Consider the following 17,817-nt stretch of genomic DNA (forward strand, 5'->3'; position numbering starts at 1 on the left):
GACGGGGGCCCGCTGCTCAGCGGGCCTTGCCCCTCTCGGCTTCACTTGCGTGGGGTGGATCTTTGTGCTTTGAGGCTGCTTCGACTGGTTTCGCAACTGGTGGTGCCTCAAGCCCGGGACCTGGAGAGGTTTGGCCTGGTGAATGTCTGCTCGCTGAGGAACAAAACCTTTATTTTAAGAGACTTTTTTTTAACTCTATGGATTTGGATCTTCTTTTTCTCACAGAGACTTGGGTGGATGCCAGGGATTTTAGTGCTTTTACGGACCTCTTGCCGGCAGGTTGTTCTTTTTTTAGCTTGCCACACTTGTCTGGCCGTGGTGGAGGGACAGCATGTGTTTTTAAAGCAACCATTTTTTTTGTTTTTTACTATACCCCTGCCTACGTTTTCTAGTTTTGAAATGACTTTACTTGAGGTGGGTCGTTCGGATCCTGTACTGTGTGCTGTCATTTTTGATAAACAACTGGTGAGAGAGTTTTTAACTATTATTGATGCATTTGAACTGGCGCAGTGTGTCTCTGGTCCTACACATGAGCGGGGACACACGCTAGACCTTGTTCTTTCATATGGTGTGCCTGTAACTAATTTAAATATTTGTACGAATGTTTTTTCTGACCACTTGTCCATTGTTTTTGAGGCGAAACTGTTTTGTGCAGCTGGTGCCCTGCGGGCGCCTGCCCGGCGCTGTCGGGCACTGAACCCTTCCACTGCCGGTCTGTTTAACACGGCGGTTGAACCGGCAACCACCGTGTTCCCCATGTTAATCCCATTTGAAATGGGCTATAGAGTAGAACTTATTTACAAGGGTACGATGGAAGACCTGGTGATGTGTCCTCTGCCAGGATTCAGTTCAGCATTTAACTTCATGTACATTTGTACCATATGTTGGGCCAACACCAGGAGGAGCTAAACAGATGGTTACTCACAATGACACAGTACTCCTTGTCAGCCTCCAGGCTTACAGTGATGACGTCATGGATGTCAGCGCTGCCCAGAGAACGGAAGAAGCTTGTCTGACAGTCCTGATGGCAAGTTAGCAGCTTCTTGTCTGTCACAACCAGGCAACATGGGATACATGGGGTGGGGGCTACACCCTGAGGGATAACCTGGGAAATAAAAGTGATAGTTAATTATAGTTTATACGTAAATGGGACTTAAATCAAGCCATACTGACATTATGCACAAATAACGTATACAGGCAAAAACGGTTCCACCTGTATACATCAGCAGCGGTTGTAACAAAGTCTTACCGAGTCTGTACATCCAGTAAAGTGCAAGCCTACAAGGATTATCTGTCATGTATACGTTTATTCTTGTTGAAAGTTGGAAAGACAGCCAATTAAACTTGTGTTTGAAGAGCATCTCCCTCTTTACTTAAACCTAATGTGTCAGACATTGCAATGCATGCTTTGAGTGTTACTGTCTTCAAGAAAAAACATTCTTGAATTATTTTAGTTTGAGGTATATATGCCTCAGCTTCACAACTGTCTAATTCTGATTATGGCTGATGATTGTGGCGTTTTTAATTGTTGGTGTATCAAGGACTGAGTCTCTGCTGGTGTATGATCGCCGGTTCCTTTTGGACCTTCACTTTAAGGGCGGGGAACTATGTGTGCTTGGACGTGATGGACGAGGAACTGTTCCCCCGGTTTTATCGGGGATCCCGGCTTATTTGCTCCGGGCCTCGGCCTTGTTCCCCTGGCGGAAACGTTTCTGTTGGCGGGGCCGGCATAGTGGGCGGTGTTAGGGTGATTTTCATTTTTAGATAGAAATAAATATAATTAGTTAGGGTTTTTATTATATAGCATACATAAGTTTATATATTTTAATCTCACAGTTGTGTTCATGTTTATTTAGTTACATATCTATATATCACCCTATGTGTTCACTGAACCACGAAGAGGGAGCGGCAAATCCAAAAGCCTGTTTCCCTTTTTCGGTCCGAACTCTCGGCACCATGAGCTGATACTTAGTAGTTTATCTTCTGGTGTTGTGCCTGGTTATTTTAAGCATGCAGTTTTGCAACCTCTACTCAAAAAGCCACATCTGGATCAATCCATGTTGAGTAATTTTAGGCCTATTTCTAAGTTACCTTTTATTTCGAAAATCTTGGAAAAAGTGGTCTATGCGCAGGTGAAATCCTTTTTAGATAAAAATAACTTATTGGAGGTTTTTCAATCTGGTTTTAAACTCATGCATAGTACAGAGTCAGACTTACTGAAGGTTGTTAATGATATTTATTTGGCCACTGATGCAGGTGAATATGTGATTCTTGTCCTGCTGGACTTGACTGCCGCCTTTGACATGGTGGACCATGACATTTTGATATCTCGCCTTCGCGACTTAGTGGGCACCCGTGGTGTTGCCCTAGCATGGTTTAAGTCATATTTATCGGGTAGATCGGTGTATGTCAGGTTGGCAGATGTGGAATCTGTCACAACCCCTTTGTTATCTGGGGTCCCACAGGGCTCCATTTTGGGGCCTTTGCTTTTTTCATTGTATTTACTTCCTCTTAGATCTATTTTTAGAAAACATGGGGTCTCTTTTCACTGCTATGCTGACGATGTCCAGATTATTATGCCACTGAGTAAGAAGGACACCTACTCGATCCAACCGCTTTTAGCATGTCTTGCCGATATTAAGGGCTGGATGTCGTTAAACTGTTTAAAGTTAAATGATTCTAAAACTGAGGTTATAGTGTTTGGCCAGAATACGTCTGTCGACCCTCTTCCTGTAGACTTAGGCTTCTTGGGGCAGTATGTGCAACCGGTGGTCACTGATTTGTGATTTGGGTGTTAAAATAGACTCAGATTTGAAAATGGAGAGCCAGATAAATGCGGTTGTAAAATCTGGATTTTTCTATTTAAGGCAGTTAGTGAAACTAAAACCCTTTTTGTCGTGGCAGCATTTGGAGACAGTGATCCATGCGTTTGTTACATCACGTATGGATTACTGTAATGCACTGTACGCTGGAGTTAGTCAATCGGGTCTTGCCCGCCTCCAGAGGGTCCAGAATGCTGCCGCTCGGTTACTGGTTGGGGGGTGTAAGAGAGACCATATAACGCCAGTACTGGCATCTCTCCATTGGCTTCCGGGGCGTTTTTGGGGTCATTTTGCACCATCTTATCTTGCGGAACTTTTGTGTCCCTATAATCCGTCGCGGTGCCTCAGATATTAGCAATAACACCGCCCTCCAAAGAGCACACACAGGCGGTGTGAGTTCAGCTGCGCTGTGGTGGGTCCAAACCTGTGGAATGCTTTGCCTCTTTATATTAGGCAGGCCCCCTCGTTGTCTATTTTTAAGTCTTATTTGAAGACCTACTTGTATTCATTGGCGTTTGGCCAGGAATGAGACTCTGTCTGTAGTGTTAGTGTTTATTTTATTGTTTATAGTTTTTTTATGTGTTGATTTTAGATTTGTATGATATGTTAAGCGCTTTGGTCAGCTGTGCTGTGGTAAAGCGCTATATAAATAAAGTTTAGTTGAGTTGAGTTGAGTACTTCAGCGTAATGGTCATGGGTATTTAGCCTTACAGCATGCACATTCAAAGTTAAATAGTTTTGGTTTGAGGAAGTTTTTAATGCACCGTGTAAACCCTGAACACGGTGTGCGCACTAGGGAAATCTCCCTCCTTACCCCTTTGGAGACAGACTGACAGAGTAGCTGCATCCAGTCAGCCATGTCCTGCTCATTATTGGCACTGAGCTCCAGTGGGTGGCGCTCCGACAGGATGACTTGGAAGGCATGGGGGCGCTCTGTGCTGTTTGAGCGACGGCAGCCCCCACAGTGCTCTCCTCTGTTGAGAAATGAGGGGTCACAAAGAGCGTGAAAACAGCAGTGAAGATCAGTATTGTTCATAGCTTTTGAATAGTAAAGGCCTCCATAGATTAATCATCTCCAGTCTAATAGGCCTTTTTCACAGAAGACATCTTGACATCTCACAGTAGGAAAAGTAATGATGGCTGAATTTCCTTTAGTTACTTCAGTTTCAGGGTCCTGGCACATGCTGCCGACTGTCAACAGAGTTATGACTCACTTGTATACTTAAATAAAACAAGGGCATTGTTTATTTTATTGACACCAGTCATTTTCATGACAAGTCAAAAATATCTGGTGTGAAAAAGCCAGCTTACCCCATAGTGACTGACAGCACAGGAGTCATATCTGTTCTGTCTGCATACAAATACAGAATCCCATTGCTACAAGAAAGGAAGACAACAATTTCTAGTCATCCAATCAGAAGTTCAACATTATATAAAAACTTTAATGTATTATATCATATACAGTACAAGCTTGACAGAATGCATTGCTCTCTAGTGATGTCAATTTCCCAGTTGTCTCAAATAATTTTGGTCTGTGCTTTTAATTTTGAAATCTAAAAATTACTGTAATAGGTACGTAACACAGCCAATGTATACCGAAAGGAACATTTTAATACCAGCAGAAAGGGGGACTGATGTTTATGACCTGCCCGTACCTGAGGATGAGGTAGCAGCTTTTCCATAGTTCTTTTCCCAGGTAGGTGGTTCCAGCCCGGTACTGCAGAGTCCCTTCCTTGGTGCTGGAAGGTAATCCAGAGCTTGGAAGGTTACCCTGGGGTGACAGAGCCATGTCCATAGGATCCTCCCAGTGGACCAGTGAATAGAGTTGGAGAGACACTTCAGACACCTGGAAAAACAAGCAAGCAACAGTTGATCACTGCTTAGAAAGTCAGCCAAAGCATAGCAAAATGGTAAAGCAGGGACTACCAAACATTTACAGAATTACAGAAACACTAAACTCTTATGGTTAGGGCTGTCCCAAAAGTCGACCAGCAGAATTATCAAATTCATCAGTTCACCAAGATTCTTCAAGTTGAACCCTTTTTTTTTTTTTTACGCCAGCGTGCATTACAATACTAATTATCCCTGGCCCCCTTATGTATTTTGTCATTTTCTTCTCATTCTGGTGCACCAAATACAATCAAAAGTAATTTGTCTTGGGTTTTTTTTTTTTTTTACTGGCCTACAAAATATAACAATGAGCAACTGTTTTTGACACACCTGAAGAAAAAAGTCTTGTGTAATTTTTTTTTAAGGATTTTTAGTACAATGGGTTATAAAATAGTCTGCTCAGATAAAACAAATATTGTATACATGTTGGTTTTCTCTCTGTAAAGAATTGACCAGTGAAAGTTATTATATGTCCAAGTTCAACATTTATTTACCTCACAATGAGCCTCCTGGGAGACAAACTTAGTGAGAGCCAGTTTTTCCATGGTAGCGTCAGTCAGAACAGAGGGGTAAGGAGGCTCACGACAGCCTTTCACCATGGCTGACTTCAGAACAGACAGGAACCAGCTGTATTTAAGAAGAAGGGTGGATGAGATCAGAGAATGCAACAAGGGTACAATTTGTGATGTGTCCTGTACTGCTCTATGAATGTAAAGAAATACCAATTTAACATAATAGACTAAATTTACAGGCGATTCTACATATCCCTCATTCCAATGTAGGTCATTGGATTCCTGAAACAGATGCACAGGAGTAGCTGGGAGTTGGTGGGCATGCTGTCTCTTTGCACAGGGACTCAAAGACAGTTGTGAAATATTTGCAGGGGCATTATAAATACAGATGTAAACGAATCACAGGTGCTTGGAATAGCACAATCTTTATGTGCCAGGTCCATAATGGAGCCAGTATTAAGAAACCTGAGATAAAAGGTATAAGGGTATACTCACACAGTCAGTGAGGCATCAGCTGTGTCCAACAAAAATTTTCTTCGTCTGTTGGTGCAAACCAGCGTCACTGTCTGTTGGTCAAGGCCGACCTAAATGAAAATATTACAGCTAATTTATTAGACACAAAGATAAACACTGCACTACACCACCTCTGCTATTATAGCATGTCGTGTAATTAGCTCTATATGGATCACAGTGAGGACCAGCAGCCCAAGACATAGACAAATGAGAAACAATGACAGACCCTTGTTGTGCAGGACACTTACTGAAAGATAGTCCAGCTCATTATAGGAAACAGCATGTTCTACTGTGTAGGGCTTCTCTGCTGCACCTGTGGAGAGAAAAAATGTCATTTATTTTCTGCCTACAGAATAACCTCATCTAGATTTGTTCCCATGTAACACTGTGTAGCTCTTACTGAACCAATGCAGCACAGAGCTAAGAGCAGAAACTGACTTGGCTTAGTGGTCAAACATCAACAACAACTTCAACAAGCTTCACTCACAGATCTGCTTCAAAAACAGGGTTCCTAGTACACGTGGATAAAATATGAAAACCATTTGCTAGTTTATCCACCGAGTTCAAGAAAACTGAGAACAAGACTGGTTTTCCCTGTGTAAAAAAAGTACCATGACTCCCGTTTCCAGTACGTCCCAACAGTGTCCCCAGTATTAGTATGCCCCAAATTATAGTACAATTTCACCCCTCATCACCAGACAAAGCCAGTGCATGCTGGGTTTTAAGCCACTGACCCTTCCTTAGTAGATAGATGTAACAGTCAGTGAGCAGCAGGTAAAGAGGCTGCAGGTCCCCCTCCATGTGGCCCGTACTCATCCTCAACATCTGAAAACACAAAGGCAAGGGTCAAGTGTTGGACTCCTCCATATTCATCGATCTCAAACTGTTCTGTTCATGAACGATGAGTTCTGGCAACTGGATAGGTGATTGTAAAATAATGTGCTGAGGAAAAACAGAAGACAGTTTATATAGCCTTAGTTTGTAGATAAACATTACAGTCCATCAGCAGTTGTAGGTTTTCATCACTGGTCAAAATGTGCTTGTTTTTGTTTTTAGTCCAGTGGTGGGTGAAAAAGTGGGAGTGAAAGAAATTTATACAAAGACAGTTAAAACACTACAGCCTGAGTAAGAACAATTAGAAGGCATTGACAAACTGAGCCTTGCAAAACTTCCACTAAGCAATGGTTTCCAAACCACTTCTTCAGTGTCAAAAGAGGTACAAGTCAAACAGTGAAGTGACAATAATTATTACTATTCAAGTAAACACCTTTTTACAAAACAAACCTGAAAAACACCCATGTGATACCACTGGTCTGCCTTTCTTCTCTGCATTAAAAGAAACACCTTAGCACATATTCACATTTTTTCCAAAAACAGTAAATACTTCAAGAATGAATAAGGACTTTGTCTGTCTTCACCTTAAAGAGCTGCTCTTCATTCTCTCTGAATACATGGATCATGAGAAGAAGCAAGTGATTGTTGTCAACCCTGAAATAAACAAAAAATGAAGAAAATTTGATTCACATTATACAACACTTCATTAGCAAACACATTTTCTAGAAGCTTCATACTTAAACTCTGCAGGGTGAGAACTTTCTGAGGGGCTAAGCTTCTCCTCTTGTAGCTGTTGTTCTGCTTCTTCAGTAAATGTGTTCTTGTCCTTGTCTTCTCTTTCCAAGTCTTCTTTCACTTTCTTCACCTCAGGCTCCTGTCCTGCTGGCGCTTTTGCTTCTCCTTCATTTTCATGACCACCTGAAAGAGTCTGCAACTGGCGATGCTCTGTAGAGTCATAGTGGCCACCACCTGTGGGAGCAGAATCTGGACTGTTGGAGGTAAAGCAGCATAAGTCTGTCGGCGCAGGAGAGGCCTGCAGGACGATGGGGCCACTGGCCAGAAGGGCACCAGACGTCTCTCCTGGGGCTGGGTCAGGGGGTTCACCTGCTGACTCCTCTCGAAAGGGCAGCTGTGCAGGAGGCGTGGGACCCTGGTTACAGCCTTCATTATCTTTCTCCTCCCCCGGGTGCTTCCAGGTCTCCCCTTTATCCAGAGCCCCATTGAGCCGGTCCATGACATCACGTAGGGGTTGGCCCACACTGTCCATGGAAGTGTCTGTCATCTCTGGGAGCCGTAGGCCTTCTACCATGTCCTCATCTCCTTCCTCCATAACTTCTGATCCAACTCTGCTTCTCCTCAACTCTTCCTCACCATTCAGCTGAATTACAGTGCAGTCTAATGAATCCACATCCTCCGAGGCCAGGGGGCTGTTGTCTAGTTCCATGTGTTCAGAGACAGAGTTATGGATGGTGCTGCTGGAATCTGTGGAGCCCTTCCCACGTCGCTTCTTGGCTGGTCTCTTTCTTCTGGCCACCCTGGAAGAACACAATGGTTAGTTATACTCCCTCTGTTCCAAATACAATTTGCTTAACTGTGCTGATACAACGTGAGCCTAATACGGACAGTGTATCTACTGTACCTGATGACCTCCAGCTCATTGCTGGTGTTCTCCGTGTCATCACCAGTGGTGGTGGTGTTTTGGCAGCTGGCCACATGAACTGGCGTGACATCAGCTGAGGTGTTGGTGTCAGAGTCCTCATTGAAGGGGTTGTGTCGGGATGTGGGACTATGTGGTGAAAGATGAGCTGCAACCTTCATCTTGACAGTTCCAGCAGAAAGGACCACCATGTCATTGATGACCGTTTGGGGATCTGAGCCACTTGATCGCAGGCAGCTGGCTTGGTCAGTCAGGTCACCCTCTACCATGAAAAGCCAAAGACACTAAATTAATGCAGCAGTTTCCCACATTCTCTGTACTTCTATATAGTCAAAGGAATACACTAATTTTTGGCATTGTCTCAGTGGTAAGGTGAGTGACAAATGTAGACATCAGAAAGCTTTGTTTTAAGTAGCAATTTAGAGGAGAGCTGTTTCTAGTCAAACATGTTCTGGAGGTGTTTTTGCCTATATTCATCTGCATTAAAAAAAATTAACCTAAGAGACAATTTCACAAAAACTGTGTATTCCTTCATTGGCATCATACAGAAACAAATGTTAGTTGTTTTGCAGGGACAGAGAGGCACAAAACACTATGTGGGAAACATCAAGTCGGTACAAAGGCAGCAGCTTTCGCTGCAGTGGCACAGGTCTAGGTCAAACATTACTACTGTAGCTTCCAGAGATCTCATACAAAACACACATTAGAAAAATCTAATTTTCAGAAATCCGATTCATTGTGAGTAGATTGACCAAGTGATTTGTGACCTTCTAATATCCTTTAAAACCACATCCCAATTTCCCTCACGGTGCTTCTTCTAACAACTTTTATCAACAGTTATGCCTTCATGCAAATTCAAATTTAGACCATGAAACTGAAGGTTAGCTATAAGACAGCAAGTTGATCTCGATTGATACCTCAGCACCACAGTTGAGCTAAACCTAGACCAGTGCCACATATCACACAGGAAGAGAGGACATTACAAGAAAACAAACAAACAAAAAAAGAATTAACACCAGACAAATAGATACACAATATACTGGAGACAGACTGGACAAGGTGAGTACAAGTTACATCAGGCATTTATATGTTGCTGCAGATAAGGCAGAGTGAACATTAGGATCATTTGCCAGATGAGTAACACATGCAGGAACATGACAGATACCAGTTCCGTGTACCCACCCAACCCAGGAGAAACTAACTATACACAGTAAGTTGACTAGTAAATGACTCATTGTATTTTTGTTTAATCCCCATTTACTAACTCGTATCATGATCATGTCATCAAGCTTTACAAAAAATGTGTGTGGCTGTCACATTTTACTGCAGCTACTAATGTGTGACAAAAGAAATGTTTCAGTTCCATCTTCATGTTTCATGAGTAAGTTTAAGAGCATGTAAAAAATGCCTTCTCCAATAATAGGCAACACAGGTGTTTGTTAGTACAATAACCTACTAGCTACCTAATCTATGTTCATAAAGTTCAGTTATGCAGTAATCACTGTCATATGCCACATAACTGGCCCAATAATAATCTGTCATGTGCCACACAACTTAAGGTCCAGGAAAAAATAAAAGAAAACATGTCCCACAACTAAATCCTTTCCCAAAAACTGAGCCACCGTGTACATTTGACCATGCTTGTTTTCATGTCCAGCAGCATTTTGAACCACCTGGCTATATTTGACATAGTAACATGTCTGATGACTGACTATTCAGCATGCATTAAGCACAAACTGTGGGATGGCCATGCCAGACTGGAGAGAGAAAAGGATGGAGGAGCAGGAAAGGAAGGGGTTGACCAATGTCCCACCTCCCCAGTCTGCACTTGGCAATGACTGCAACACAGGGAAGATGTCACCGAAATCATAATCTAAAAAAAGGAGGGATAACATTCAACATTAGAAAAATGGAACTATAGTAGAGAGCAGACTGATATAAAGGAACAGAAACAACAAAAAAAAATTACAATGATACATGGTATACAAAATAACCGAATCAATGGGGGGAAAAATAGACACAGGGGAAGTAAAACTGGGGAACTGACTTTGTGAAGAGTGATGGGGAAAGCATTTGCTGAACGCTGCAATCATCGCAATGAGAATTCTGCAACCGTCCGCCACTGCACGTCAAGGGATCCATTTGATAAAATGCCCTTTGTTTTCTGTGAGTCACAAGAGTCGCGAGGATGAATCCAAGTTCTGCTTCAACATGCCATTATCTTGACTTTACTGTATGAATTTGTGCCAAAGCATGAGGGTGCACTTGCACTCTAAAAGGAATAGATAGCATCACAAACCCCAAAATACAGTAGATGCTATTCCCTACATAGGCATTCACCAGGAAAGTAAAATCAACAATGTGTCCAGATTAGAGCTATTTCACACTGCAACAGCACCGAAAATTGCCACTAGATATTTCTGATATTTTAAATTAAAGGAGAGAAACACTAACTGGCCAGTCCATAACATGAGACACGTCACCAGTCCACATTGCATTCCACATCTTACCATAAACCTGTGGCAACCTCAGTCTGTAACCCAGTGAGCAAATAGCATTAGCTGTCGGTTTTTCTAAAATGTCATTTATTTGGAGATGTTCTAGTCTGGAAATGCCGAAAAGCAAGACAGCTACTTGTGATGTGCATAAAGCCAGCATGCCGAGGGGTGGCAGTACGGTTGCGTCTTACAGTACAACCAATTTAATCAACACCCGCAAACACAAACTTCCAGCAGACAACCTAAAGGCTAAAGGGATTACAGAGAAGTTCAACTTCATTATAATAAAACGGTTCAACTGAGAGCACTCCTCAAAAACATTCTGTGGTTTATGTAAGATGGCATAATATGCAATCGAATTTAATGTTATTCACTCTTTAACACCACTTGGTAACATCAACTTTTTTACAAACTGTTTGTTGGTAAACTTCTATGCCTTACATTCGCTACATCTATGTGCTAATTTTAGCTCAGAGTGAGCATCAGCCAAGCTAGCGGTGCTACAATAAGGCTTCCTTTAGTTCCACTGGATAAACAGATCGAAGAATCTAATATTTGGCTCTGTCTACAAGCTGTAAGAAAACTCAGAGGCTGTGAAACATTACATTACATGGTATTGAAATGCACCATGTTTTCTCTGATATTTGAAGTATTGCAATATTAAATAATCACTAATATTGTCAATATTGACAACCAAGTGAAAACCTTAATAGGCAGCCTTTAGGGGCTTATTTATAGTTTTGACAGCGTTAGAAGTGATGCAGGTCATTCTGTCATCCCGATGCCAGGAGAATATAATTATTGCACCAGTTAAAGTAATTAAGAGAAATTAGATGTCATTTTGTCAATACATCTATGATTGTTCTGACCCTCAATCTTAGGCAACATCAGCAGAGAGCAACAAGAGCTTAGTCTGACTTTGAATCTAAATGTGCACAGATAACACCATGTACTATCCAAATTATAATAAAAGGTGCACAGTTACTATACTGTCTGCATATTTCCCTTTGACTATTCTACAAGCATCTGCAATTTAATGTATGCTATGAACACCAAACTCTAGTTTGTAACTTTACTGCTCAGGCTGTATACACAAGCTACGTTCACATACATATCATGCCATTTGTCTCAGTCTTGGCGCCTAGTGGCTTTTGTGCCCTCCAATAATCAAAGCCCAAATAACTTTGCTCTTCACATTATGAATTTTATGGCTTGCCTCTGACTATATAGTGATTGCACTTTTCCATCATTAATCATATTTAATATTTTGTTTATTAGTGTTGATTGTTTTATTGCAATGAAAGAGCTCTTGGATCGGAATCGGCAGTTGTGTATCGGAATCGAATCAGAACTGAAAAAATGTGGATCGGCCCATCACTAGCTGTGTTTCGCTTCCTAAACTGGATGATGAGTAAAGCAGGGCAGCAAATAGGGAGTAAATTGTAAATATAGAGTAAGAGAACAACAGTGTACCATACCTTCACTGGAGGGGGCTATGGCACTGTCATCCCACTCGAGGTTGGTGGAGGTGAGGGAGGTGAAGGAGTGCAGGGATAAGCTGTCTGAACTGGGTAGCCTTTCCTCAAAGTCCAGCAGGTTCTGAGGTTTGTAGTATTCTGGCATGTAGGGGGCCACATCCAGATAGGGCACATCCTGAACAGGCAGGATGGAAAAGAAAAGTCACAGACATGCTAGTACAGGGAAGAGCTAGATTTCTCTTGACACTGAAAGGAAATATTTGCCTACCAGCTCCAGATCAAAGCGAATAAACTCCAAGCCAGACACCAGCGTAAGGAAGAGTGTGAGGTGGTCATGGCTGCAGACTAGTGCATTCCTAACAGAGAGAGAATTTAGGTCACTTCATTGGAGTGACATTTACTTAACACAAAAATATGCGGTGTATAAAAATGCTGATTTAAAATGTGACGCCCTATCAATGTTCTCCAACATAATAAGTAAACTCTCACTTGTCAGATCCTTCCTATGCATCAAATAATCAAGATCAGGATAACTGGTTAACTTACTTGAAATAATACTTCTGCAGTAATCCTTGGTTCTCCTGGAAGAGGCGCAGGTAGCTCTCTAAAGAGCTCTCACTCAATGCCAGGTATAACCATGCACGGCCTACAAAGAACAGAGCAGAGTTCTGTTCTGTGCATATAACCCATTGAAAGATGGCTAACGTTTAGTATTTTAAGTGCAAGTGTGTTTGACTGTGTGGGTAAGATGCCTCACTTCGACCAAGGTTGGTTGCTATATGCTGAAGTTCATCTATCTGACGGACAGCCTCTCTCCTGGTGAAGTGAAGGACAAGGACCCAATAGCCTGAGGAGATGTCCTGTAGCCTGCAAAGTAGAAAACAGTCAACAGAATGAAATGCCAAAAAAGGTGAGGTGAATAAAGTGATGGCACTAGAACTAGATTTACAGCACTACTGAAGGAAGAATACACAGTCAAAATAGCTCAAAAAGCGTGCATCATGACAGATAACATAAAGAAGCACGAGGCTTGTACATACTCCAAAAAATAAAAGAATAGGATTTATAAAAGGAATTCTTGTATGACAAATCAAATCACTATTTGTACTATGCAGCTCTCCACTTTCCATTCTACGATTTACTTTCCCAGTAAGCCTCTTACCCATAGAGTAGAGCGTGGTCAAGGTGTTCACAGAGGCGCTGCAGAACTCGGTCATGATTCCGGATAGCTGGAGTCTCATCTTCACAGGCTGCAAAGTAACTCTGCAACTGCAGACAGATGCAATTTCTCTCTTTCAGACTACAAATCCAGTTACAAAGTTGCTACTAATTCTCTTTTAAGGGTGCGTAATGGTGTTCAGCATTAAATAACAGCTGTCTGACATCAGACCAGAAAACCTTTTAAAAGTCTGCAGTAAGCCCATCACACCCAGGAACTTTACCTAGTGCCATTTTATGCATACAGTAACCCTAAAAGAAACCTTTGGCCATGATCAGCCAAGTGTAGGTTGGAGTAGATTTCCATCATCTCCACATGACCAAGCAAGGTTTGCCTGAGGTAAACAGACAAATCTCATGTACATTTTCTTGGAAGCTTGAGGCATACAATACAAGTGCTTTCACAGTCTTTATGTTGTCATGAGATAAACAGGGTAATTGGTCTAAATACTGATTGGAACAGAGTAAAGCAATTGTGGTGTAAATGCATTAAACACACTAATGTAATCATCTGACAGTGAGACTGGTGGAGTCCTAATGGAAAATATCTGAAAAAAAGAAAAAAGTCAATGCACCATAAAAATCCAAATGCAGAAATTTAGAAAGTCAATATACAAACACGCAGGGAAAGAAGCAAGATGCAATGCTGTCTGTCAGTTCATAAGAAAGGTATTTTCATAAACAGTATTTCACAACGAGAAACGAGAAGCAAAGACCGACTGTGCTGGCTAAACCTTTGTGCCAGTGGGATGGTTGGAGGTGTGCTTACAACACATGCCGCAGTAAGCAAACACGGGGGCTTGGTGCCACTATTGTTCGCCATTATTAACGAGAAACTAGAACATGACAGCAGAGTGCTGGAGCTGTAAAGCATTAGGTGAACTGGAAAATTATAGGGAATTATTAGTACGTTATTTGACGGTATCAATAAGGGCAAGGCCCTATGACAGTGAACTGGTAATTACCCCCGACTTAATGACCTAAGATCAGCTACAATAATACAAGCATGTGAAAATACTTAAATTCTGGTAACTATAATATTTAACTTAAGTGTACTAACCATTCGGGCAGCACTTACCTTCTTGACAGACAAGGAGATGTTTTCCAATATGCGATCCTTTACTTTCAGCTGATCCATCGCTGGTCTGTTGGGCTGTCAGCTGATTCTTCTGGCAGAGCTCTTGTTTTGCTAATGCTAACTCCTCCAGCCTTAGCTAGCTAACATAATCTCGCTCTCCAATGACTTTTATCCAAAATTAACCAGCTAACGATATGGCTGTCAGTTATAACTTCCACGGAGTCTGGAAGCGGCACTAATGTTAGTTCACAACCATCAGGTTAGTGCCTAGCAAGCACGTGACATGCCAGGCTCCGTCAACAGATCCGGTTAGCCAAGTTCGCTTAGCCTTAGCTGTAGCCACTGGAATTATTTTTAACGCTACTCAGCAGGGGGTGGCTAGTGAGTTGTAGAGGCCAGTCATAGATAATTTTTAGAAGCACTATCATACTCTCCGTTTCACCACTCTTGTTATCTGTTGTTAAAAAAACTAAATGACCTTTTCATAGATTTGCCTGTATAAATAATTACATTAAAATAACGGGTTATAGGGTCAACAAATGACTTTTTGTACTGCTAACCTAATTACCCAATTGCTCTGCCGCTGCGCGTGAGACCTGGCTGCAGACAAGATGGCGCATTGCCGGACATCATGACAGCATTTTCCGGAAGTAGGGTGACGACCACCTTCATTACATTTCAGAGGCAAATATTGTACTTTTTTACTGCACCACTTGCATTTGATAACTTTTACTTTTCAGAATCAGATGAGTAAAACAAATAGATCATAACAACGAGACTTTATTGATCTCCAGTATTCACAAGCTACCCAACAGTATGTAAAGTAGGCCTCAGGGTACTTAACATTAGCTCCACCTTTACCAGCTGCAACTTTAAAGTGATGATGAAAATATACATTCATAATAAGCCAATTATATAATATGCATTAATGTGAAATGGGCCGTTCTATAAAGTAATGACTACTCTTACTTTTTGGTACTTGTATATTTGGATGCTGTTGTACTTTTACCTAAGTAACATTTGAATGCAGGACCTTAAGGACTACGAGGACTGAATGGGGTTTAAACGTTTTGACAAAAACTTTTTAAATAGACGTATAATCCAAAGACACAACACATAAGATATGAGTTGATTTTGAATCACCAGAGCCAACTCCTGAATTTGGTGCACATACAGTATCAGCCTCTATGTTCAACCTTGTTTTTGAAATGGTTCATACAGTTCTCTCATTCAACTTAATTTGTTAAAGATCTAAATGCATGTTTTTCTAATGCAGACTTAAATACCATATTTTTAAACTGAGTTGGGCCTAAGTCCTCTTCATGCCATCAACAGTTTCCATGACAGTATGTGACAGCACTGAGTAAAACTGTATTTTAGGTCAAGGAGACAGATTTCAATGAATTTTGGAAGTCATGCAGCACATGTCACATAAAAGCCAAGGATTTCTACTGAGTGGAATGTCAGTATTTTATTGTTAAGATGACTTCAACTCTTTCAGAAACACATTAAAGGTCTTATCAAAAACAAATAAACAGTTGGTATATTCAGTGCATGTAGTTACCACTAACATTTCCTGATGGAGAAAATTTGGGTCAAATTTTATTATTGATTTCCTTTATGTCCCAAAGCAAGTGCTCTACTAAGGACATCATTTCATCAATTGTAAAGCAACTTTAAACACTGACTTTCTAACATATACAGGCCTTTGAGTGATTTTCCAAATAGAAAAAAAAAAGACCCCAACCACTGCATTACATTATAGTCACCACCCCTTGTGGTCACCAAACCTCAATTAGCTGAGTGCTCCAATAACCAAACAAACTGTATTTTTACAAAGAACTGCAGTCAAAATCCTTGCATGAAGATTTGCACCATTGACACATTCAAATTTCAACTCTTCACACTACAAGTTCACTTGTATAATCTCATTTTCCCTTCCCTGTTGTTTCTCTGCATTAGTCTGACTTCTCCTTTTCTTTCATGTGCAAGAAAACTATGCTGAAGACAAAGAGTCCTCCCATCATTGAGAAGACACTAGCATAGTATGGGTAGGCTGAGGGGATGAAGCGCTCATACTGAGTGTGCTGCAGGGGACGCACTGATACCTGTGGTAAAGAGAGACAATTGAAGAAGTTAGCTCATGATATATTTAAGCATAGTTGCTGCATGCATTGTTGTAAAGAGCACCCTTTTAAAATAATACACCAAGGTTTGATCAATTTAAATGCAAGTGGTGAGGATACATCACTGGTGAATATGTTAAGTCGTAGGCAACTAGGATATCAAGTATGGTAAACAAGAGAACTTCTGCTGGCTCCCAGCAAAAGGTACAATACCTAACCAGATGATGGCATCAATATTTTTTACAACTACCAATTAACTGAAAAGTGTAAATAACCTCTAAATTGTTCCATTTCTATAAGATGTGTTCTTTCATTTGTCACTTTACATGCATGGGGACTTCCCAACTGTAACCATGCTGTGGATTTGGGTATGCTCAGGTGAAATGAACCTGATTAACTTGCCTGAGTGGAGGAGTAGAGATGTGTGTATCCCAGTCGGTTATAGTCCACCTTGAACTGGAAGACTCCATACACATCAGGCAGCTTGAACTGGACGCTGTATTTACCTCCTAGCACAGATAAAACAGCATTTAAAGGTGTGTTCAACTCAAATTCTCCATAATCATAAGAAACCCATATATTTAGGTTGTTTATTTAAATGAGATAATATATGCTTTATAAGCACAGCAATGTACCATTTTTCTTGAGATAAGTCCTGACGAAGGGATCGATCCTCACAAACTCCAGCTGAATATCATCTCCATCAAAGGGAACCCAGCGGCCCTCAGACAACATCTCAATGACAATGCTGTACTCCTGCATAGAAAGGTTTTACACTGAAAGAGCTTTACAAGTTCAAATGCACAGCTCCACATTCAGGGTGATGATTGTTCATATAACTCACTGAAATTTTCAACTCACCACAAGGTCAGTGATGGTGTATGCCGCAGGAGGAGTGGTCTCTCCCACAGGATGATGGGTAACTGCTCCCACCCTGAGGACTCCAGCCTCCTTGAACACCCAGCGAGACAGAGCCTCAGCCAGCTCTATGTTCCCTGTCTGCTCATGCCTACCCAGGACCACAACAAGAAGAGGGGTTGAACCAGTAGACTGATAACTGGACAATACAGATTTTTTTATGAAATTGTAATTTAGTCTAGTGGAAGTCATCAACCTGGGATGGGATGCAATTTGTCTGACAGAATTTACAGTAGAAATGTTCAAAGTTTTACTGTTTGTCAGTAGGAGGAT

General features: G+C 41.4%; 2 protein-coding genes across 4 annotated transcripts in view; both read right to left on the reverse strand.

The window, feature by feature from the left end:
• plekhm2 (pleckstrin homology domain containing, family M (with RUN domain) member 2) overlaps nucleotides 1-15,849 on the reverse strand; it is a 22,101-nt gene extending 6,252 nt beyond the window's left edge. Inside the window, exons 1-18 of one of the 3 annotated variants that reach the window (XM_020612497.1) lie at nucleotides 14,501-15,849; nucleotides 13,367-13,473; nucleotides 12,962-13,071; nucleotides 12,751-12,850; nucleotides 12,473-12,560; nucleotides 12,205-12,379; nucleotides 10,042-10,101; nucleotides 8,211-8,490; nucleotides 7,309-8,106; nucleotides 7,156-7,225; nucleotides 6,472-6,562; nucleotides 5,986-6,050; nucleotides 5,720-5,808; nucleotides 5,207-5,339; nucleotides 4,478-4,668; nucleotides 4,134-4,199; nucleotides 3,637-3,796; nucleotides 926-1,105 (exon numbers count right to left, since the gene is read on the reverse strand). In XM_020612497.1, coding sequence (XP_020468153.1) covers nucleotides 926-1,105; nucleotides 3,637-3,796; nucleotides 4,134-4,199; nucleotides 4,478-4,668; nucleotides 5,207-5,339; nucleotides 5,720-5,808; nucleotides 5,986-6,050; nucleotides 6,472-6,562; nucleotides 7,156-7,225; nucleotides 7,309-8,106; nucleotides 8,211-8,490; nucleotides 10,042-10,101; nucleotides 12,205-12,379; nucleotides 12,473-12,560; nucleotides 12,751-12,850; nucleotides 12,962-13,071; nucleotides 13,367-13,473; nucleotides 14,501-14,560 — 2,823 coding nt within the window. In that variant the 5' untranslated portion in view covers nucleotides 14,561-15,849. Of the gene's footprint in view, nucleotides 1-925; nucleotides 1,106-3,636; nucleotides 3,797-4,133; nucleotides 4,200-4,477; nucleotides 4,669-5,206; nucleotides 5,340-5,719; nucleotides 5,809-5,985; nucleotides 6,051-6,471; nucleotides 6,563-7,155; nucleotides 7,226-7,308; nucleotides 8,107-8,210; nucleotides 8,491-10,041; nucleotides 10,102-10,275; nucleotides 10,393-12,204; nucleotides 12,380-12,472; nucleotides 12,561-12,750; nucleotides 12,851-12,961; nucleotides 13,072-13,366; nucleotides 13,474-14,500 lie in introns of those variants that run through there. The other 2 variants (XM_020612498.1, XM_020612499.1) reach the window with 2 other exon arrangements.
• Nucleotides 15,850-15,956: 107 nt separating this feature from the next.
• Nucleotides 15,957-17,817, reverse strand: part of ddost (dolichyl-diphosphooligosaccharide--protein glycosyltransferase subunit (non-catalytic)) — a 5,096-nt gene continuing 3,235 nt past the window's right edge. Inside the window, exons 8-11 of the mRNA XM_020612500.1 lie at nucleotides 17,488-17,635; nucleotides 17,262-17,382; nucleotides 17,029-17,135; nucleotides 15,957-16,608 (exon numbers count right to left, since the gene is read on the reverse strand). Of these exons, the coding sequence (XP_020468156.1) occupies nucleotides 16,459-16,608; nucleotides 17,029-17,135; nucleotides 17,262-17,382; nucleotides 17,488-17,635 (526 nt within the window). The 3' untranslated portion in view covers nucleotides 15,957-16,458. The remainder of the gene's footprint in view (nucleotides 16,609-17,028; nucleotides 17,136-17,261; nucleotides 17,383-17,487; nucleotides 17,636-17,817) is intronic.

This window comes from Monopterus albus, unplaced genomic scaffold, assembly GCF_001952655.1.
Source record: "Monopterus albus unplaced genomic scaffold, M_albus_1.0 scaffold126.1, whole genome shotgun sequence".
NCBI classification, from domain to species: Eukaryota; Metazoa; Chordata; class Actinopteri; order Synbranchiformes; family Synbranchidae; genus Monopterus; species Monopterus albus.